This window comes from Podarcis gaigeae (assembly GCF_964106915.1).
Source record: "Podarcis gaigeae genome assembly, chromosome: 12".
NCBI classification, from domain to species: domain Eukaryota; kingdom Metazoa; phylum Chordata; class Lepidosauria; order Squamata; family Lacertidae; genus Podarcis; species Podarcis gaigeae.
In genome coordinates this window covers 43,741,423-43,764,668 of record NC_139688.1, presented here as the reverse complement: position 1 = coordinate 43,764,668, position 23,246 = coordinate 43,741,423, and the positions used below count along the sequence as shown (strand labels likewise).

General features: G+C 42.0%; 1 protein-coding gene across 10 annotated transcripts in view; it reads right to left on the bottom strand.

Annotated features, from left to right (window-relative positions):
• RBMS3 (RNA binding motif single stranded interacting protein 3) overlaps positions 1-23,246 on the bottom strand; it is a gene marked incomplete at its 3' end in the record, with an annotated part of 741,806 nt that overhangs the window by 257,615 nt on the left and 460,945 nt on the right. For all 10 annotated transcript variants that reach the window (XM_083705905.1, XM_083705904.1, XM_083705903.1 and 7 more), the window contains one exon: positions 681-772. In XM_083705905.1, the coding sequence (XP_083562031.1) occupies positions 681-772 (92 nt within the window). The remainder of the gene's footprint in view (positions 1-680; positions 773-23,246) is intronic.

Below are 23,246 nucleotides of genomic sequence, written 5' to 3'. Positions count from 1 at the left end.
GTGCAAGGTTTCACCGAGTCCCAAAGTATTGAGGCTGTGCAGTAACCATGCACCAACTAGCCAGCCCTGGAACACACATTCCACCTCTCCACTGTCATATTTTGGGCCTGGATGTCAGTGCTCTTCCCATCTCAAGCATATTATATTATTATTATTATTATTATTATTATTATTATTATTATTATTATTATTTGTATACCGCCCTATACTCGTAGATCTCAGGGTGCTTCGCAACATAAAAGCACAATATAAACAAAACCAGAAAATGCACCATAAAAACAAAGACAACATAATAACCCCCCTTTCCACGTTTTTAAAGGGCATCGGATTTCAATCGGCCAAAGGCCTGGTTAAAGTGGAAAGTTTTCACCCGGCACCTAAAGGTGTATTAACCTTGTCTTATGAAGGATGGCAGGAGAGTGTTATGGAACTTAAGAGCACCACGTTTCAGGACCCGGGCAAATCATAGGCACCACACACATTGGCAAGCCAACAGACAAAAGAAGATGAAGAAGAAATCAGTAGAGTCAGAAGACAAACTTGTGTTGAGTAATAAAACAAGATGGCAAGAAATCCTGATTTAGAAAAGAGCAAGGAAATGGAACAACCCCACAAAATTATTACCGCAGAGAGTAATACACAACACTGCAAGGTTAAGAATGCCCTCTCATTGATCTTACCTTTGCCATTTGCGCTTGAACTCCATTTGCTTTAAGAGATGCTACTGCCTTCTGTGCTGCTGCTGGGCTGTCAAAATCTACAAAACCATAACCTTTAGGGGGGGAAATACAGAAGTATTCATTAATACCTTCAAAGAACATCCAACTTTTTAAACAACTTCTCTCTTATCAACAACGGCTTCCAAGTTAGCCCTGCTTCCTCTATCTACCAAATGACATTTCTGAGACAGTGAGACAGAAAGGAGTCGGCAGCCACCCCACTGTGCCCTATGTTCTCTTTTTCCAGGACAGTTCCTCTTTTTCATGAATATGTAAAATGAGAATCGTCATAGCGATCTGTAGTTAAAAGTATAACTTGGCAAAGGTGTTCTCCTTTTTGCTCTTCAAAAGATGGCAGCCCTAGTTAGATCCAGTTCCATGGCCTGCTAAATTACCACTCCCTGAACTTCAAAACTAAGAACTAGTCCCCATGCTTGCTTTTTTCCTCTTCCCTCCCATTCCCATTTCCTTTTGTGCCACATCTTTTAGACTGTAAGATTATAGTCTAATTAGATTATTTCTAATATCTGTAGTCTGCTCTGGGAGTCTTTTTTGACTGAAGGCTAGGGTAAAAATACTTCTATATAAACAAACTGTTTTTTCACCTCCATCTCATCTTCTTCTCTTTCCATATCATAAATCCCTGCATATTTTACAAAAGCTAAACCATTTAATCTTTCATTGTTGCATCCATCAAAACCTATTTAAACTGTTGGATTTATCTTAATGCTGCCAACGTTTTCAGGTGTACACAATTTCCCCCCAATATATTCAATAAACATTTTCCAATCTTCTCTAAACTTATGTTCTTCTTGTTCTCTTATTCTATATGTTAAGTCTACAAGCTGCACATATTCTGCCAGCTTAAGTTGCCCCTCTCCTTTGGTTGGGACCTCGCTTGTTTTCATTTTTGGCCTAACAAAACATGGGCCACAGTAGTAGAATCAGTGCTTTTTTCTGGGGGGACCCAGGGGTACGCATACCCCTAAACATGTTGTGAATATTTGTACTTTTATCCATTCACTGTATTTATTTTTCCAGATTTGAACTTTAAAATGGTGATTTTCTTGAGTCAAAATGAGACTACCCCTAAGAGGGGAAAAAGCCCTCAGTAGCATACATAAATAACCTTTTCTGACACCTGGGAATTTCAGTCTGAGTTATCCCCAACAAAAAGGACTCGTTGTTGTTGTTTGGAAAAGTACTTTTAAACATTTTTTTCAGTTCATTATTTCCCAATACTCTTTTACCCTTTTACAAGCCCACCACATGTGAAAGAACGTTCCCTCAACCTCTTTGCATGACTTTCCCTATCACCTCAAAACTGAGGTAAAGGTAAAGGTACCCCTGACCGTTAAATCCAGTCACGGACGACTCTGGGGTTGCGTGCTCATCTTGCTCTATAGGCCTAGGGAGCCGGCGTGTGTCTGCAGACAGCTTCCGGGTCATGTGGCCAGAGCAAACCAGAGCAGTGCATGGAAACGCCGTTTACCTTCCCACCGGAGTGGTACCTATTTATCTACTTTGCACTTTGATGTGCTTTCGAACTTTTTGATGTGCTTTTTGAATGTGCTAGGTGGGCAGGAGCTAGGCTCAGTGGTTTAGACCATAGCTTATCTCATATTTACTACATGAATCTGTTGTGAATCTGTTGTGAATATTAACAATGAACCTCTAGGAAACAATTTATGACGTTCCAACATTCCCCTCTCGTCAGCCATGGAAAACTACATTTCTTCTTTGGTGAACATGGCACTAATTTCAAAGTATTCTTAGTATAATGATGCTCCCAAGAAGCATTGTATTCAAACCTATTTTGGACCTTTAATACGCATTGTATGTTTTTGGAATATATGTAACATGTCTCTCAGTGAAAAGCCACAGCTTTACCTTCGCCCGCCCCTTAATCCTTGCTGCAATCCATATAGCAGACACCAACTTGCCTGAAAGCTATAATAATATTAGCACTAGAATGCTGATAGCTTAACAGCTTTCAGGCAGACATCTCCATTTACTGGGTCAATATGCATTAATACAGAAGGCAGCCACAATATGTGGCTACATTGACTGCATTGCATTTTTATCCAGAAACCTTGTGCATGAATCAGAAGGGGGTAACAGGGAGAGGTATGTAAGCACCCTATTAAAATCCCACAGTCTATCAATATTGAATTCCCAATATAATAAAATGCCATTCCCAACCCTATATTGAAGGTGAGATATCTTATTCAGGCCTCATCATGGGACTGAAACTGCCTTGGTCGCACTGGTCGATGATCTCCGGTGGACTAGGGACAAAGATGAGAGCTGTTTCCTAGTTCTGCTGGATCTCTCAGCGGCTTTGATACCATCGACCATAACATCCTTCTGGACCGTCTGGGGCTGGGAGCTGTGTGTGACACACCACACCCTTTGAGAACCACTGGGGTAACCTTACGGGATCCTACAGGGTATATCACTCTGCAACTAGTCCTTCTGAGTAGACTTATGCAGGCCTGCACTGTAAGGCTGAAATCCCATTTAACACACTGGTACCTACTTCTGTGTAGACATGCACAGGATTGTCTTATAAATGTATACAGTCGTACCTTGGATCCCAAATGCCTTGGTACTCGGATGTTTTGGCTCCCGAACGCCACAAACCTGGAAGTGATTGTTCCGGTTTGCAAACGTTCTTTGGAACCCCAACGTCTGACGGGGCTTCTGCAGCTTCTGATTGGCTGCAGGAGCTTCCTGCAGCCAATCAGAAGCCGTGCTTTGATTTCCGAACGTTTTGGAAGTCGAACGGACTTCCAGAACGGATTCCGTTCGACTTCCAAGGTACGACTGTATTATAGAAAGGGCAGGGAGACAGCCAAGGTAAAGTTCTAGCAATGGACACTTGTCCTTGTTCCAACATTCAAAAATTCAGAAGGGGCAAATACTTGTTTTTACATACGGACCACAGAGGGGTCCCTTCCATTCTCTGACTAAGGATTATTTTTGTTGATCAACTGACACAATAAAGGCACAATGGCTTCTTTAGATATTTTATAATAAATATTATAACAATATAGTGAATGAATAAATACGACAAATATTGGTTGGTTATTTGTTCCCTGTCATTGTCTATAGAGCCACAGCAGGTGCTATAACTCTCTAACAGTTAGACTTTCCTCCTGAAAGTCTTTCCCACTCTTCCACTCTCTCTCGAGACAGATGGATGCCAACAACATAACAAATAAAACACCTTAAAACGCGTTGTTGGGTTTTTTCCTTTAAAAAAGGAACATTAACACACCAAGGGTTTCCGGATCCTTTATTACTGAACAAGTATTAAGAATGAACAGCAGGTCTTCTGGTACAGTACTCTGTTGAAAAGCAATCATCACAGCTGAACTCTTGCAAAGCACAAGTACCTTTAATTAACTTTAAGGCAACTTTGCACAGCAATTTAATCCAGCAGCTCCATTCTTGCAGGGTTTCCTTGATCATCAGAAAGAACAATTCCAGTGTAGGGGGTCAGACAGCATGAAGAAGCAGATTCACCATCATATCTACAGCCCTGCCGGCCAGGGTGGAAGGTGTTTGGCGGAGGGCGGGGAGTCCCTAAGGCAGCCTTTCTCAACCTTGGGTTGTTCCTGAACTATGACTCCCATCATCCCTGACCACTGTCCATGGTGGCTAGGAATGATGGGAGTTGTAGTCCAACAACTGGAGACCCAAGGTTGAACAAGGCTGCTCTAATGGAATCCGCCTCTGCTACCTGCCCAGAAATTTCCATTGACTGCCAACCACAATAGCTTCCCGCCTGCCAGGTCAAAGCTTGGGACTTTCACTGCTCCAGAGCCTCCATAGAGTTCCCCCACTGCTACCAGCAGAGAAGCAGCTATGTGCGACCCTAATCCCTCTCCCATTGAGTCAGGATTGCAGTCCTGATAGTCAATGCAACCGTTTATAAAATATCAACAAGAGAGAACTTTGACTTTGCAACTGAGATACCCGGTTTTAAGAAATCCCACCTTTGCCCAGGATTTATTGGCCCACCTTATGCGATCAGGAACAAGTTCCAGTGCATCTCAAACTCACACACTCTCCCTGCCTTCTGCCCCTTTGGTGAGAGCTTCTACACTCAAACCTCGGTTGTCGAACGTAATCCATTCCAGAAACCCATTCGGCTTCCGAAATGTTTGACAAGAAGGATCATTTTCCGATTGGTTGCAAGAGCTTCCCACACTCAAGTGGAAGCCATGTTGAACGTTCGGCTTCCGAAAAACGTTCGGAAACCGGAGTATTTACTTCCAGGTTTTCGTCTTTTGGGAGCCAAAACGTTCCAAAACAGAGCCATTTGGGAACCGAGGTTTGACTGTACTACTTAAAGAAGCTACAATTCATTGTTACACCCACACTCAGGCACTACGGTGTGCTTTAAACTAAAGACAATTTGAACAACCAGGGATCAGACTGAGGGGTTCACTGTTCTCCCCTCCTGAGTGGAGGAGAAGAGAGGCATTTATTCCCAGTCACCTAAACGCAGGGGGTTTTTTTTCTAGAAAAAGTGGTGCTAGAATTTGTTGGGGGAGCATCCAGCCAAAGTTATTGAGCCCTAACGCTAAAGAGGTACCAGTGAGTTCCGCTTGGAAAAAGCCCTGCCTAACCCACAGATGACTGAACTGAAATGATGTGTGGTCAAGCCTTCAGCTTCAATTCCACATCTGCAAAATGGGGGAAAATAATTTGCACAAGAGAAAGCACAGTAAAAAAAGACTGTACGAGTTGCATTAGAAATTCTTGACAAATTACCAAAAATACGTAACTCCTAGTAGTAGCAAACAAATGGAAACACACTCTTCACCTGTTATACAAGAGAGATCTGGCATCTTCCCAAGAGTTCTATAACACAACAAAATATTATTATTTTGCATTTTGGACTCTTATCCCCCACCCACTTTTTAGGAAGAATATTCATATATTATACACATAAGAAGTCCAGTGCAAAGTTACTGCGGCTGCCTGCCTACAAATGCTGCCACCAAAAAACACAAAAACATAATTAGCATTATGTTTTTATGTTTTAATTAACTGTATTATATTCCCAACCATACTCCTTTTTTTTTAGTCTTCTCACAGCATGTTACAAAAAAATGAACTTGTTATACACAGCAGTCCTAAAAAGAACTAAAAAGTTCTGCAGCGAAGCCGTGAAGTATGAATTACTAAGGCCATGATCCCCAAAACGCTTGTTCTGAAGTAGCCCAATCACTTTTATTATAGAATTAGTAACTGTAACGATGTTGAGTAACAAAATCTATGAATCACGTGCTTGTTTACGCAGAAATAAGTCCTGCTGAGTTCAGTGGGGCCTACTTACATGTAAGTCTACAAAGGATTCTAGGTCTAATTAGCATTTTGCATAATGTATTTACATATGTCAGAAATCTTTACCTGAAGGTGTTGAAGACAGCTATTGAAAGAGAAACGACACACAGACTTATCAATATAGTATATGAAACTGGTAAGAATGGTTCAGCCAGTATGTTTATATGTCTAGCTGGCAGTGATATTGGCAGAGATTCCACCACAGGCAGTTTAGCCACATTTCACACAAATTAAGATACAAGTGTAACCGAAAGATGTAATAGTGCTTGGGAAGAAATGGAGGCAGTGAGAGATTTTACTTTCTTGGCCTCCATGATCACTGCAGATGGTGACAGCAGCCACGAAATTAAAAGACGCCTGCTTCTTGGGAGAAAAGCAATGAGAAACCTAGACAGCATCTTAAAAAGCAGAGACATCACCTTGCCAACAAAGGTTCGTATAGTAAAAGCTATGGTTTTCCCAGTAGTGATGTATGGAAGTGAGAGCTGGACCATAAGAAGGCTGATTGCCGAAGAATTGATGTTTTTGAATTATGGTGCTGGAGGAGACTCTTAAGAGTCCCATGGACTGCAAGAAGATCAAACCTTTCCATTCTTAAGGAAATGAGCCCTGAGTGCTCACTGTAAGGACAGATCCTGAAGCTGAGGCTCCAATACTTTGGTCACATCATGAGAAGACTCCCTGAAAAAGACTCTGATGTTGGGATGAGGGCACAAGGAGAAGAGGACGACAGAGGACGAGATGGCTGGACAGTGTTCTCGAAGCTACCAAGTTTGACCAAAGTGCAGGAGGCACTGGAAGACAGGAGTGCCTGGCGTGCTCTGGTCCATGGGGTCACAAAGAGTCGGACAAGACTAAACGACTAAACAACAACAACAAAGGGTGGCAATTTATACACAGTGCTATTTTTTTCTTGAGAAAGAGGTGCTGGAACTCACCAAGAACACCTTCCTTCTTCTCTTGTAATGGCAATGGCACCCACCTGAGAGGTGCCAGAACTGAGCTCTAGTGAGTTCCGGCTGAAAAAAAAAAAGCCCTGTTTATATGTATATTGCCATGTAGTAATATTTTCAACATCAGGTGCCTAAATGACAGTCCTGGTACAGAATTCAGAGACCAGGTTGTTCACCAGGGCAAATAGTCTGAGCATATTACTGTACACTGATCCTGGCCCGACTGCACTGGCTACCAATTAGTTTCTAGGCCCACTTCAAAGTGCTAGTTTTGAACTATAAAGCCTTAAACAGCTCAGGACTGTAATACCTCAAGGACCGCCTCTCTCCATATGAACCCACCTGGGTCCTACAATAATCATCTGAGGCCCTTCTTCATATACCTCTTCCACCAGAGGTCCAGAGGGTGGCAACAAGAAAGCAGGCCTTTCCTGCAGTGGCCCCCCATTTGTGGAATGCTCTCCCCAGGGAGGCCCGGCTGGCACCTTCATAATATAGCTTTAGGCGCCAGGTAAAACCCTTCTTCTTCAAGCAGGTTTCGTACACCCCTTTTAAATGTGTTTGTGGGTGGGGATTTATTGTTGTGGGTGGCTTATTGTTTTGTTTGTTCTTGTTTTTGTTTGCATTATGTATCTTGTGTTACTATGTTATGAGGGGACGCAGGTGGCGCTGTGGGTTAAAGCCTCAGTGCCTAGGACTTGCCGATCGAAAGGTCGGCGGTTCGAATCCCTGCGGCGGGGTGCGCTCCCGCTGCTCGGTCCCAGCGCCTGCCAACCTAGCAGTTCGAAAGCACCTCCGGGTGCAAGTAGATAAATAGGGACCGCTTACCAGCGGGAAGGTAAACGGCGTTTCCGTGTGCGGCTCTGGCTCGCCAGAGCAGCGATGTCACGCTGGCCACGTGACCCGGAAGTGTCTGCGGACAGCGCTGGCCCCTGGCCTCTTAAGTGAGATGGGCGCACAACCCCAGAGTCTGTCAAGACTGGCCCGTACGGGCAGGGGTACCTTTACCTTTACCTTTACTATGTTATGAACTACCCTGAGTTCTAGGGATGAAGCACAGTATAAGAAAGAAAGAAAGAAAGAAAGAAAGAAAGAAAGAAAGAAAGAAAGAAAGAAAGAAAGAAAGGCCTTGCATCAATTCTATTCAGTAGGTTACACACAGAGAGACAGAGAAAGAGAGAGTTTTGAGTAATATATTATCTTTAAAACAAACAAGTTCTTCAAAGGTTAAAACAGTATTCCAAACAGAGATTATTACTGAGTTGTAGTTGTTGTTGTTGTTAATACAGTGGTACCTCAGGTTAAGAACTTAATTCATTCTGGAGGTCTGTTCTTAGCCTGAAACTGTTCTTAACCTGAGGTACCACTTTAGCTAATGGGGCCTCCCGCTGCCACCGCGCAATTTCTGTTCTCATCCTGAAGCAAAGTTCTTAATCCGAGGTACTACTTCTGGGTTAGCGGAGTCTGTAACTTGAAGCGTCTGTAACCCGAGGTACCACTGTATATCAATTTCATTTAACTAACACATCACTGTTATTGTCTTTTCTTCAATTCATTCACAGACCTAGCCACACATTAATCACATGTAAATGGTAACCATGTAGGCTGAGGAGCACAGCCCTGCTCCTGACATTGCATCTCTTGCCTTTAGCTGCCTGTGGCATGTGGTTGTCTGTAAAGAAAGCCCAATGAGCACATGTGAGGGGCTCTGTGCCATTCAGACATCTGTACAGCCAGCGGTTGCCATGAATTCACATCATAGTTCAAGTGAGCCAGGAATCCTGGCTTTATCACTATGTGTGAATGTGGCCAGTGTCTAGTTGACATTAAGAACTGAAACAGATGCACTAGGATTTCCACTTCTTCTTTTCAAACTATAGTTGTTAATGCTGCATAGAAGACAGCTCTTGAAATCATCCCAAATTCTGGGAGCATCTTTCTCAACCAACTGCTTTGGAAGCCCCATTGTTAGTAAGGGATTACACAAACATCTAGATGTCAGGTTCCAATACATCTCTCGTGCTAACTGCTTCATGGCGCTGCAGTTTCAACTTCTGGCTAGCAAGGATTCCGGCTAATTTCACCCTTAGTTTGACAGAACCACCCAAAATGACATTTCTGACATTTATTAATCCTTGTTAGCAGGCAAAGAACTTCACTATTCTTATTTTATTTATTTTTTATAATATTTTTTATTGATTTTAAGAAATACAGAAAAAAGAATAAAGAATAGATATAAGAGAATAGAATAGAAGAATAACAAATTTCCGTGTTCTTTTTTCATCAAATCTAAAGGACTTCCCCACATCCTCCAAACCCTGCATTCTCTGTCATATATAACATCAGCAGTTTGTTAACTTATTTCAAAACTTATTGTATCTTCCATTTTATCATGTTCCCTGATTTCAATTTTACTGTAACCCAATTCTTGTACGCTTTGTATTAAACACAATAAAGTTGTTTCATTATTTTACCTCTAAATTCTTGTGTCTTAATTTTCATTTCATTAACTTACATTTGCTGAAGCTAGAGTTTCCTAGAAGGTGCATTTTTTTTTTTAACATTCATACAGCTTATAGTGTTTTTCCAAATAGTCCTTAAACTTTTTCCAGTCCTCCTCAATTGTTTCTTCTCCCAAGTCTCGGATTCTGCCAGTCATTTCAGCCAATTCCATATAGTCCATCAACTGCAATTGCCATTCCTCCAGCGTGGGTAAATCTTGTGTCTTCCAATATTTTGCAATCAGGATCCTTGCTGCTGTGGTAGCATACATGAAAAAAGTTCTGTCCTTCTTAAGCACTCTCTGGTCCACCATGCCCAGAAGGAAGGCCTCTGGTTTCTTAGGTAAGGTAAATCTCAGTACCTTTTTTAGTTCATTATGGATCATTTCCCAGAAGGCCTTCACTTTCGGGCAGGTCCACCAGAGATGAAAGAATGTCCCTTCCGCCTCTCTACATTTCCAACATTTGTTGTCAGACAGATGGTATATCTTAGCTAGTTTGACTGGGGTCATGTACCACCGGTATACCATTTTCATAATATTTTCCTTCAAGGCAGTGCATGCCGTAAATTTCAGACCGGTGTTCCATAACCTTTCCCAGTCTACAAACATAATGTTGTGCCCCACATCCTGCGCCCATTTTATCATGGCGGATTTGACTGTCTCATCCTGTGTATTCCACTTAAGCAGCAAGTTATACATTCTCGAAAGTAATTTATTTTTTGGCTCTAACAATTCAGTCTCTAGTTTCGATTTTTCCACCTGGAATCCAACCTTTTTATCTATTTTAAAGACCTCCTGAATTTGCGCATAGTGCAGCCAATCTCGCACCTTGGTTTTCAGTTTTTCCAAGCTCAGCAACCTCCAATTGTCTCCAATTTTTTCAATTATTTCCCAATATTTAGGCCAATGGGCCTCCATGTTAAGTCTCTTACGTGCCTTGGCCTCCACCGGTGAGAGCCACCTCGGAGTCTTACTCTCCAATAAGTCTTTATATTTTGTCCAGACCATCAAAATTGCTCTTCTGACAATATGATTTTTAAACAATTTGTGCACTTTAACCTTGTCATACCACAAATATGCATGCCACCCAAACGCATTGTCAAACCCTTCCAGATCTAGGACATCAGTGTTCTCCAGTAAAATCCAGTCTTTCAACCAGCAGAAGGCTGCAGATTCGTAATATAACCTCAAGTCTGGCAGGGCAAATCCCCCTCTTTCTTTCGCATCAGTTAATATTTTAAACTTTATCCGGGGCTTTTTGCCCTGCCAAACAAACTTAGAAATATCCTTCTGCCACTTTCCAAAACATTCCACCTTGTCCACGATCTGTAGGGCCTGAAACAAAAATAACATTTTCGGCAATACATTCATCTTTACAGCAGCTATTCGGCCTAACAAGGAAAGTTTCAATCTTGACCATGTTTCCAAATCTCTTTTGATTTCTGACCAACATTTCTCGTAGTTATCTTTAAACAAATTCAGATTTTTGGAGGTCAGATACACCCCTAGGTATTTTACTTTTTTAACCACATTTAGTTCCATTTCTTTAGAGAACTCATCTGTTTCTGTGACTGTCAAATTTTTTGCTAAAACTTTAGTTTTTTGCTTATTTAACTTAAACCCCGCCACCCGACCAAAGTCAGAAATTAATTCTAAGACTCTTTTAGTGCTAGAGACTGGTTCCTGTAATGTTAGTACCAGGTCATCTGCAAATGCTTTCAATTTATATTGTTTCACTCCGACCTCAATTCCTTGGACCAACCGGTCCTTTCTAATCATGTTTAGCAACACCTCCAGAACTGAGATAAACAATAGGGGGGATAGGGGGCACCCCTGACGTGTCCCTTTTTCAATTTTAAACTCCTCTGTCACCACATTGTTTACTATCAATTTAGCTTTTTGTTCTGAATAGATTGCTTCTATACCATTTTCAAACCCCCGCCCCACTCCCATCCCTTCCAAATTTTTCTTCATGAACATCCAAGAAATATTATCAAAGGCCTTCTCTGCATCAATAAAAATTAAGACCGCTCTAGTGTTAAGATTTGTTTGTAGAAGTTCCAAAATATCAATAATGTTTCTTGTGTTGTCAAACAAATGCCTACCAGGGAGAAAGCCAGCCTGGTCCTTATGGATCACTTCATTTAATACTTTTTAAAATCTACTTGCCAGAATATCTGCAAAAATTTTATAATCCACATTTAGGAGTGAGATGGGGCGGTAATTCTTAAGCTGAGTCTTTTCAGTTTCTAGTTTAGGTATCAATGTGATGAAAGCTTCTTTCCACGTTTCCGGTGCCTTCCTTCCCTCCATAATCTGGTTACAAACCTCCATCAGGGGTTGTATCAAATAGTCCTTTAAAACTTTATAATATTTGGAGGTTAGACCATCAGGGCCTGGAGACTTGCCCAATTGAAGATTCTGAATGGCACTTTCAATTTCTTGCTGTGTGATGTTACAATTCAGGTTTGTTCTCATTTCCTGGGGTATTTTTTGTAATCCATTAGTTTTAAGAAATTGATCCACCTCGGAAGCTTTTTGCGGCCCTTGTGAGTAGAGTTCTTTGAAATATCTCTGGAAACACTTTCTAATTTCCTCGGGTTTCTGAACCATTCTCCCTTCAATCTCTAGATTTGTAACTGTATTAAGCTTTTGTCTCTTTTTCAACTGCCAGGCTAGCAGTTTCCCACACTTATTCGCTGATTCAAAGGATCTTTGTTTCATTTGTTTAATTTTCCATTCCACCTCTTGATTTATCAATTTTGAATATTGCGCCTGGAAAAATTTCACTTCTCTTAGCACATCCTTCGACTTAGGCCTAGATCTTAATTTTTTCTCTCCTTCTCTTATTTTCTCCAATATCTTCTCCTTCTTTTCATTCCAGAGCCTTTTCTTAATCGTGTTTTGTTGTATTAGAAACCCTCTCATGACTGCCTTGCTTGCGTCCCAGATTATTCTTTTTTCCACGGTGGTATTCAAATTTATCTCAAAATAGTCCTTTAAGGTTTTTTGGGCCTTCTTAACAATCTCCTGATCTCTTAATATAGTGTCATTCATTTTCCATCTGAAGGATCCGGTTGTATTTAGTCTCAATTCCACTTTCAAAGCATTATGGTCGGAGCAGGTTTTTGGGCAGATTTCCACTTTTCTAGTCTTAGGTGCCAGTCCTCTAGTTGTCCATATTTGGTCGATTCGTGTCCATGTCAGATGAGCTTCAGAAAAGAAAGTCCCTTCTTTCCCTAGAGGGTTCTTAACCCTCCATATGTCGACTAAGTCCATATTGTCAGTCATTTCAAAAAAGGTTTTAGGTAGTCTGCCATCTTTCGATATGTTGGCACTTTGTGACTTATCCATGTTTACAGACACAACCCCATTCATATCACCCAACATAATGATGTTATTATAGTCCAAGTAATCCAGCATAGTCTCATGCAGCTTCCTGAAAAATTCCGATTTTCCCTCATTTGGAGCATATATTCCTAATATCAAAAATTTTTCTCCTTGTGTCTGTATTTCAATCGCCAAAATTCGGCCATGTTCATCTTTAAATAAGAATTTCGGTGACAGGCTCTCCTTTGCATATATCACCACTCCTCTTTTCTTAACTTTGTCCGAAGAAATAAATTCTTGGCCTAGTCTTTTATTAATTAGCACTTTTCTGTGGAGCCTTGTCACATGTGTTTCTTGTAGGCAGATAACGTCCAATTGTTCCTTTTTCAAAATGTGAAAAACTTTCCTTCTTTTTTCCGGGGAATTTCCGCCATTTATGTTCCAACTGAGAAGCTGCAGAGACATCCTGAATCAATTGACAGGTTCTACAATGGGGTGTCTAAGCTTCCCTCCGATCCCGGAGGAGGTAGTGCTGGTCCAGATCCAGGTGGTATGACTCTTGAAGGTGGTCCCGGTGGTGGTGGAGGCCAAGAAGCTGCAGCTCCTTTTTGCAGGTCCTCCTCGTGGTCGTGTAGGAACTTCTGCTGGTCTTCAGGTGATTTAATTTTTATTTTCCTTCCTTTGTAAGTAAATGAAAGTCCTTGTGGAAACTCCCACCTATAAGGAATTCCGTTGTGTCTCAACAATTTAGTCAGGTCTATATAGGTAGTCCTAAGTTCCAAGAGATATTTGGGTATATCTCTGTAAATTTCGGCCCTTTTGCCTTCTATCTCCAAAGATTTCTTGAAATGTAGGCCTAATATCTTATCCCTCTCTTCTCTTGATCTCAGAATAACTAAGCAGTCTCTGGACTTGTCTTTCTTTACAGATTTTCCCAGTCTAAAGGCTGTCACAATTTTAAAGTCCTTTTCTTCCTCAATTCCCCAGAATTTGGAGAACAAAAGTGTCAGAAATCCCTCTAAATTGTCTTTCTCCAGTTCCGGGATAGCCCTTATCCTGAGATTGTTTTCTTTACTTTTCAGTTCAACCAATGACAGGTAGGCTTGTTGTTCCCCTACCTGTCTTTTCAGAGGCCTTACTTCCCCTTTAACTTCATCAACCTTTATATTCGCCTGTTCTGCTTTTTGGTTGGCTTCCACAGCTAATTTGTAGTTTTCTGCCGTAGCTCCTTGCAGTTTCTCAATTGCCTGGGTGTGCTGCGAAACCTGTTCAGTTAATTTGCCAATAGAGGATGTAGCTTGGTCAATTTTTGATGTTTGATTGTCCACTTTTTGATTTAAAACTGCCAGTTGTTCCAAAATTTGTTTCAAAACTGTTTCAGATCCTCCAGTTGCCATATCTTCTGCAGCAGGCTGTACAAATTCCACCTCCTGTGCTGTCAGCACAGTTGGGACGGATGATCTGCGGTGATGAGTTAAAGTTGTTTGCATTAGTTGCCCAGATTTTTTCTCTTTTTCTTTATCTTTGGCTTTAGCTGCTCTTGTTCTCCCTGAGCCGCTCATTCCACACCTGCCTCTGTTCAAGGTCAAATGATCTTTTGTCCCATGGGAAAGACAAGTCCAAAGTATAAACAAATTAAACCACAAAGAATTTCAATAAAGTTCAATTCCCAGACCACTATACTTCCACAGTCCTGTAGGGGGAGTATTTCAAAGTTTCAAAGAAGAAAGGAACTATTTTCCGCCATTGAAGTTCCTATATTCCCCATGTTAAATTTTTGTAGTTCCCAAACACAAAAGGAAGGTTTCCAAAGCTTCCAGTCTCTTAGGATCCAGCCACAAGGTGTCAAGAGAGGTCCCAGCAACAATGTTAAACGTTAATGTCTCAGTCTATGCAACAGTTTAAATCTCTGCAACAATGTCGTCAATTTGACAGCAGTTTGACAGTTCTCTTCTATACACTGGCAGCCCGATGACGGGGTTATCCCTTTCAACTCCGTTTAACTCAAAGATAGGGGGACAGTTCCAGAAAGCAAAAGTCCATAAGTTTCACAATTCTTTCCCTTTTATCCTCGAAATGCAAAGTCTATCAATGCACCCTTTCTTCCACTTTTACAATCCCTTTTAAACACTTCAGCTCGCTTCAGAGCCCTTGCTTTGATCTAATTAGCAGAGTCGGGAGGCGGACTTCCTGTTACTCGCCTCCCGTTTTCAGCCGAATTTCTTCAATTTAGATTAAGAATTTAGACCCCTTACTCACGGGTATGTTGCTCCAATTCCGATTTTTTCAAGAAGAAAGGTCAGCGCTCATCAGCAGCAGCAGCGCGGCTTTGCTTCCACGAAAAGAGCGATGAACTCACAGCGCCGCTCCCCCTTTCACGTTCCGGAGCCTCTTACGAGGCTCCTTCTCCGCTTCTGGGGGGGCTCAAGGCGCCCGCCGAGTCCCACGGCCGCAGGCTCGCTCTGCCTGCGGTTTTTCTTGATGGGTCTCCGCTTTGCCGCAGCGGACGACCCTTTTTCGCGGAGCCCCTCTTCACAGCGCGAAGAGGACCGCCATTGCTGTTTCGCGCCGCCTCCGGAAGTCTCACTATTCTTATTTTAAAGGAGAACAAATTCATACTCATCCTGGCAATAAGTCTGTTAAGGAATCCTCCATTATAAGCAGGCATTTTCAGAAGCAATGCCCACAGTCTGAATGTAAGGTCTAGAACAGCGGTTCTCAACTTATGGGTCCCCAGATGTTGTTGAACTACAACTCCCATCACCCCTAGCTAGCAAGGCCAGAGCTCAGGGATGATGGGAGTTGTAGTCCAACAACACCTGGGGACCCACAGGTTGAGAACCGCTGATCTAGAAGAATGTTAGAATAATTCTGCTGAAATCAGATCAAAATCACATCTGGTCCAGCCTCCTGATCTTAGAGGAGCCAACCAGATGCCTATGGGAAGCCCACAAGCAGGAGAGGAGCAGAACTGCACCCTCCCCACTTGTGCTCCCCAGTAACTATTCCCAGTAACAACCCACTATGGGAGCTTGTTGTTGTTGTTGTTTACATACCACTTGTATCTTCCAAGGTTCTCAAGGTGCTGTACATGGTTCTCCTCCTCCTCATTTCATTCTCAAAACAACCCTGTGAGGTAGGTTAGGTTAGGTCACCCACTGAGCTTCATGGCTGTGTGGGGATTCGAACTCTGCTCTCCCAGGTCCTGGTTCAACACTCTAACTGTTATGCCAGGCGGGCTCAACATAGTTCGCAAAGATCATAGCTAGTGGTCACTGACAACCTTAACCTCTATGAATTTGTCTCACCCTGCTTTTAAAGCCTTCCATGTTTGTACCCGTTAAGGCATCTTGAGATAGGTAGCAAATTTCATAGCTTAACTATGCACAGTATTAAGAAATGCACAGAATCAAGAAATACTTTTTGCCTGCTCTGAATATTCCAACATTCACCTTCCTTGGATGAGCTCAACTTCTAGTGTCCAAACTTTTTTCAAAGAGGGCCAGTTGTGACGAAGTGAACATGAGTTGTTGGCCTTTTTTGAGATTGAAGTTGTTTATCTTTTTTTAGGATTTACCCCAGGAAATTTACCCACAGGGGCCGGATTAAGCCGACCGGAGGACCGGATTAGGCCCCCGAAACGGACTTTGGACATGCCTGGAATATACATGTATCTGCTTTCTCCACACTATGAATAATTTTGCACATGTCCCCTATGATGAAATACTACTTTCTAAGCTAAAAAAAGACCCTAGTATTATAAAAAAGAGGTGAAACATGACTTCTAAAGGGATGTCAGAGAATTCCAACATATACAGAAAAAGAAGGAGAAATTGCCACAGTTCCCAAGTTCCCAAAGTTATTGTTGTTTGTTGTTTTTATGTCACAAATGATACATAGTGAATGGGAATATATATATATATATATATATTTGCTTTCGTATATATATATAGTCCAGTGGCACCTTAGAGACCAACTCAGTTTGTTCTTGGTATGAGCTTTTGTGTGCATGCACACAAATAATGAAATAATGAATGGGGTTTGTATTACATGCTTTTGACATTTCCCTTACACTGAAATGAATGTTAAGTATATAAGTTGCACAAAGAGTTACGTAGCATATGTAACTTGCGTGAAATAGCAGACGGCGAGACAAATGACGTAGAACTTGGCAGAAGCCAAATGGAAACAGCACTGTGATGAATGCAGGTCAGAAAAGAAATCACTCTGAAGTCCACATGGACAAAGGTGCGGTTTCTCAGAAGCAAGTACCACACTCGCTTTTGGAGGAATGCCTCCAACTCTGAAATTTAATATGTATATAACTTTGTCAAGACTGTCCCTTGTGTTTACTAACCGCTAGGAACCCTCTCCTGAAAGAAAGGAAAACAAGTGACTAATTTTACTTAGGCTTTATGGCATGCAGAGAAAAAAAAACAACTGTGAATCTATAGGCACCAGTCTGTGTATGTGTGCATGTAGGGGAAGCCCACTTAAAAACACAGCAAGTGGACTTTTATGTGTGGCGTAATAAGCTCTATCTGAACTCACAGTCAGAAACTAAACAACTATGTCTCCCATAACCTAAATGGCTGCAGGGAGCCTCCTGCGCTCAGTTTCTCAATTCCATAATTAACTTGGCAGCAGGTTCAAATGAATTAAAACTGAATGTCACTATTTTCGCAACAAATCCCTCATCCTTGTCTTTTTCTGCGGCTTGTCAGGAGAAGACCAGCAGAACAGCAATTAGTGGTAAGCAGTGCAGTGAAAAAGAACCAAGTATACACTAATTAGGTCACTCACCAAGCACATTCGTTTCATTGGCAGATTTAATCAATGTTTTCCTGAAATGCCTTAAATCTCTTATGCTAATTTAAAGTTTTGTTATTATTGTTCCTTTAAACACAGATGGGATGCCTGGAGATTTTCAAGTGCTTTCCCGCCCCCTCCCCCTCAAAAAGGCTTTCTAAATATTATGCCTTACATTTAACTGCTTGTCCATGTTTCACAGGAACAGATATCATGAAATTGCAACAATTTCATTTTCAGATACCTAAGAATATGGTAGGCAGGACTGGGCAAACTCAAATAATGGTTACATGGCTACATTTAAAGAAAACAACAACACTCAGACGTGAGCAATGTGTGAACATTATTTATCTATTAAAATAGTCTTACGCTTTTTTAAAAAATAAGGAATGAGATTCCTACTAAACATCAGGAAGAGTGCTGTTTGACAGCAGAACGTTCTCCCTCGGGAGGTTGTGGACTCTCCTTCCTTGGAGATTTTTAAGCAGAGGTTTATATGACCACCTGTCATGGATGCTTTAGCTGAGATTCCTACATTGCAGGGGTTGGACTAGGTGACCCTTGGGGTCCCTTCCAATGCTACAGTTCCACGGTTCTATGAAATCAGTTAGACTTTAGCCATAGATTCATATCTTGAGACCAAGTTAGTTACACTTTGTTCTCATTCATTTCAGTGGGACCCAGGTTTAATTAACTTCGTCAGGACCCAATTCCTAATTCCAGATTCATAATGAAATATGCATGTTTAAATCTCTGTTTATAATAATAATTTTATTATTTATACCCCGCCTATCTGGCTGGGTTTCCCCTGCCACTCTGGGTGGCTCCCAATAGAACACTAAAAACAGAATAAAACTTCAAACATTGAAACTTTCCCTAAACAGGGCTGCCTTCAGGTGCCTTCGAAAAGTCAGATAGTTGTTTATTTCCTTGACATCTGATGGGAGGGCATTCCACAGGGCGGACACCACTAACAAGAAGACCCTCTGCCTGGTTCCCTGTAACCTCACTTCTCGCAGGGAGGGAACCGCCAGAAGGTCCTCGGAGCTGGACCTCAGTGTCTGGGCTGAACGATGAGGGTGGAGATGCTCCTTCAGGTATACTGGGCTGAGGCCATTTGCAAGTAAATCAGCCTAGCTCAGGAGTCAACAACCTAATGTCCGTGGGCCACAAGTGGTCCACGGGGGTCGTTTAACCAGCCCACAAGCCACCCCCAAACCGAGCCGCCCATTTGGCAAGTCCCCATGCGCTGCGCTAAACTGATGCAGCACAGCAACTCGCTTCCACAGCACCAAAAATCCTGTCTGCGCAGACACAGACGCTGAAAATCGTGGGCGCGATCCGGCCCATGGAGGAATCTCCACTGCAGTGAATTGTCCCAGGCAAGGTAAACCTTACCAATCCCTGGCCTAGATGGATCAGAGTGAGAATCTAGCATACAGCCCATAAATAGACTTATTCAAAAGTGGACAGATAACCAGAAATAAAGCGAGTACATCTAGAATGAATTCAATAATCTATATCTATACAGTCCTGATAATGCGTCTTCCTTCCTATTTTCAAGATTTGTGCACTCACTCCATGAAGACTTTGCACCATCTGTTCTATAGCAAAGTTTCTTCTGGTTTACATCATGTGCTTACCTAGGGTATCTCTTAAAAGTAATGTGCATCCCGACTAGCAGGTAGTGGGCATAAAAAGTGATTATCTGATAATTTACTATGCAAATTCCAGTGATTGTTTTATGCACAGTGGATAAAGAATCAAATTAAAGTCTTATAACCCTTGGAAAATTAGCGTTAGCAAGCAGAGAGGTTGATTTGCCCTTGAAAACTAAATTACGAAGTGCAAATTGTGTAACATTCACATAGCCTGTACCATCTCCGACTACATAAACGTGCTAACCATGAAACATTTTGAATTATTAAAACCCATGATTTTAAGTTAGTAGTTAACTTGCAACTGGTCAGATTCCTGTGTTAATAGATAATTAAGAGCAGCTGACAGCCAAAAAGAGAAAACATTTTCCACAACCCACAGAGGATACAAAATCATGGTCGAGGATATATTTATTTTATTTAGAATGATTCCCAAGGCCCCCAGTTTGTTACAGAGGCAATATATAAACTTGAAGGTTTTGGTTCCCTATTGTTCATTTGGGGAAATTTTCACAGAAAATTCACCCTCATTATGGTACTTAAGCAGAAGCAATATAACCGCAACCCCGCCACACACACCCAAATTTTCCTTTCATTGTAGTGGCCATTTCCTTCATTTGTGTTTAAATTAAGAAAGACCAAAGTTTTAGCCCCTGTAGATTTAGAGATGCATTTATAAAGGTGAGGTCAGAGTGTATTAAAAGGCTGGGATTTACATGCCAATTCTAGATTCAGGATTGAGTCCCTACGGGGCTAACTCCCAGGTAACTACAGGATTATTTGCTTGGACATAAGTCCTACTGTCTTCAGTGGTCCTACTCTTAAGTATGTGTGTTTAAGCCTGCAGCCTTGATGCACATTAGGAGACAAGAACTATTCTCTGCTTTTACTTCAACAGAGGAAAGATTTTCAGCAGAAGGCCTTCCTAAATAAGGAAGCTTCAGCCAAATGCCAAAAGCAGTAAAGTGTCAGGGCTTGGTAAATCTCAACCAAAAATGGATTTTACACGGTGGGTGCCAGCACTGAAAAGGCTCTACTCAATGGCTGCCCAACATATTTTTTTTGGGGGGGGGGGCTCATTGCATGTGCGTGACCTGGAGTGGCCTTCTGCCACCACTGGGAGTCCCAATGGGGAGCGCTGCCACCACAGGGAGGCCTGACAAGGCCCTCTGCCAGTGCATGGAGGTCCAGTGTGGCCTTTCGTCACTGTGACCTGATCCCTCAAGATTGTGGGGCTCAGTCCCATCGCCACATAGTTTGGAGAGGGGTGGGTTGTGGTGTCCTCAGCCCCAGAGTTGGTGCCTATGGTGCTCAATTCAAGGTGAGGCCTTGAATAGCCTGAGGAGTCTCCACTGTTGTTTCTGACTGCACACCTATCAACTACCCACAAACCACTGTTCTTCAGCAATTATCCATCTCAAAACAGCAGAAAGCATTACTGGCAGCTTTCCAGAGGCAACAGATGCTCTTCCCAATGGTGGAAGACTGGGCCTTCTCTATCCCTCAAGAGACCTCTGATATCTCCCTGATTTCTCGCTGTTTTAGCTACATCGCCACTGTCTGCCTCACCATATATTGTTTACTTCTACCACACTACCCCTGAACATCACCCTCTAAAATTCTCACAGCCAAACTCATCAGGGACCGTTAGGTGTCATAGTTAATATATACGCACTACCTGTAGCCAAAGCTTCCTTTAAATAAAAGCAGAAAGGAGCTGCATAGCTCTGCTACTCCAGATGCTGAGGCAGTTTCAGTGGCCAGTAAGACTAGACTGTTAATTAGGACATTATTTTATTATTTAAACATTCTGGTCTTCATGAATTTTTAGTGTTCAGCAGATTAAAAACAGCATTAGGTTGACCAAGGTCATATGACCACAGGATAAACGAAACATCCCAAATATTAGCTGCCACAGAGACAGAGGAAATTTGAATTCAAGAAGCTGGGCTATGAATCGGCGAAGGCAAAATTTATTTCAAACCCGAAGTGAACTTGTCGTTTATGTCTTTTGCAGCAGCGGTGTTCAAAGCAGAAGTAAACAGGATAGAACTGACAAGAAAGAGTGAACTCAGTGAGCACACCAAACCTACCGTGCTTTATTGGAAGTAATATTTAGAACAATGAAAGCAGGATGCTTTGCCAAGTGGCTCAGGAAAACATGCAACTAAACCAAATTGATGAGCCTGTCATTACTTCGATTACTCTGGGGGGGTGGAGTGATGGGGGAAGCCCTTTGTGTAATAAAATGGTTTTCATTAAAGCTATACTTCTACTTGGGGCTATGGGTTTCAGGTAAAGCCATAGTGCTTTTCTACAACTGACCTGCAATTTAGACAAATAGATATATTATAAGTATGAGACAGAACCCATAAAATACACTCTCCCACAAACAGGGGGTGGTTTTACTCCCACTTTATAAGACACAATCCCCTTATCTGTTTGAACACTCCAGGTACCCTGCTGAAACTAAGCATACATTTCATCACCCTTTCGTTGCAGTTAAACTGGCAGTAAACATCAGTTGATAAAGCTGGCAGTAAAACAGAAATATATATATTTAATGCTAACAGATGGCAAGGAGTTGCTTTGGACATCGTGATGTGGTAGAGAGAACAGGAAGCACAAATGTCTTGCGCTTCAGTTTACTTGCTTCCTTCTCCATCTCATCCAAAATCCGACGTTTACATCGCCCTCCTGGGCTCCTTCTCACATGAATTTCCTCGTGTGGCAGGAGGATGTGAGAATGCTATTTTGGGTGAGCCAGTGGAGCTGAGGAACATCTGCAGTTTCTCTTCCTTCCCTCCCAACGTCATCATTTTTGAAGTGGACCTGGCATTTCCTAGGACTTGTTTTTGGTAATTACTTGTTTTTGGACTCCATATGGGATTATGAAGCTGTCTTATGCAAAGTCCATCTAGACTAGAAGTGGTTCTCCACGAGCTCAAACAAGTGGTCTATCCCAGACCTTCTCCATGAGACCTTTTTAACTGGAGATGCCTAGGATTGAATGCGGTACCTCTTTGCATGAGTATTGCCCTTTCCCAAATCTCTATCACTCGTTGTGCCATACATATCACATGCTAAACCTTTAACTGGCGATGCTGGGAACTGACCTTAGGCACTCCTATATATACAGTGGTACCTTGGGTTACATACACTTCAGGTTACAGACTCTGCCAACCCAGAAATAGTGCTTCAGGTTAAGAACTTTGCTTCAGGATGAGAACAGAAATTGTGCTGCAGTGACACGGCAACAGCGGGAGGCCCCATTAGCTAAAGTGGTGCTTCAGGTTAAGAACAGTTTCAGGTTAAGAACAGACCTCCGGAACAAATTAAGTACTTAACCTGAGGTGCCACTGTAGAATATACAGTCACACAATCAATCAATCAATCAATCAATCAGTAGCTGAGCTGTGTTCCACACAGTCACAAAAACAAAAAAAAGAGCTGCAAAAACAGACCACAGCATAACACTGAAAACGGGAGTGTGGAACTCAAATTGGAAGCGCAACAGTCAAAATGGAGCACATTCAACTTCCGAAAAAAAGTTTGCAAACTAGAACACTCCCGGGTTTGCAGTGTTTGGGTTCCAAGTTGTTTGAGTACCAAGGCATTTGAGAACCAATGTACCACACGTGTGTGTGTGCTCAAGATTTCACTTCTTCCTGGGGCAGCTGTAGTTCAGTGATAGTGGTACGTCTGTGTGTGTGTGTGTGTGTGTGTGTGTTGCTGTTGTTGTTGTTGTTGTTGTTGTTTGTGTGTGTATAAATAAATATTGCTGTACTTTCTGTTTTCTGTGAGAAGACCATTGGTCTTCTCAGGATCTGACTTTGTGGTACAGAAAGCTAAGCACACTATTCATAACTTGGAATGCTTTCAAAATTTACCTCAAGTTTTCATAATTTAAAACACC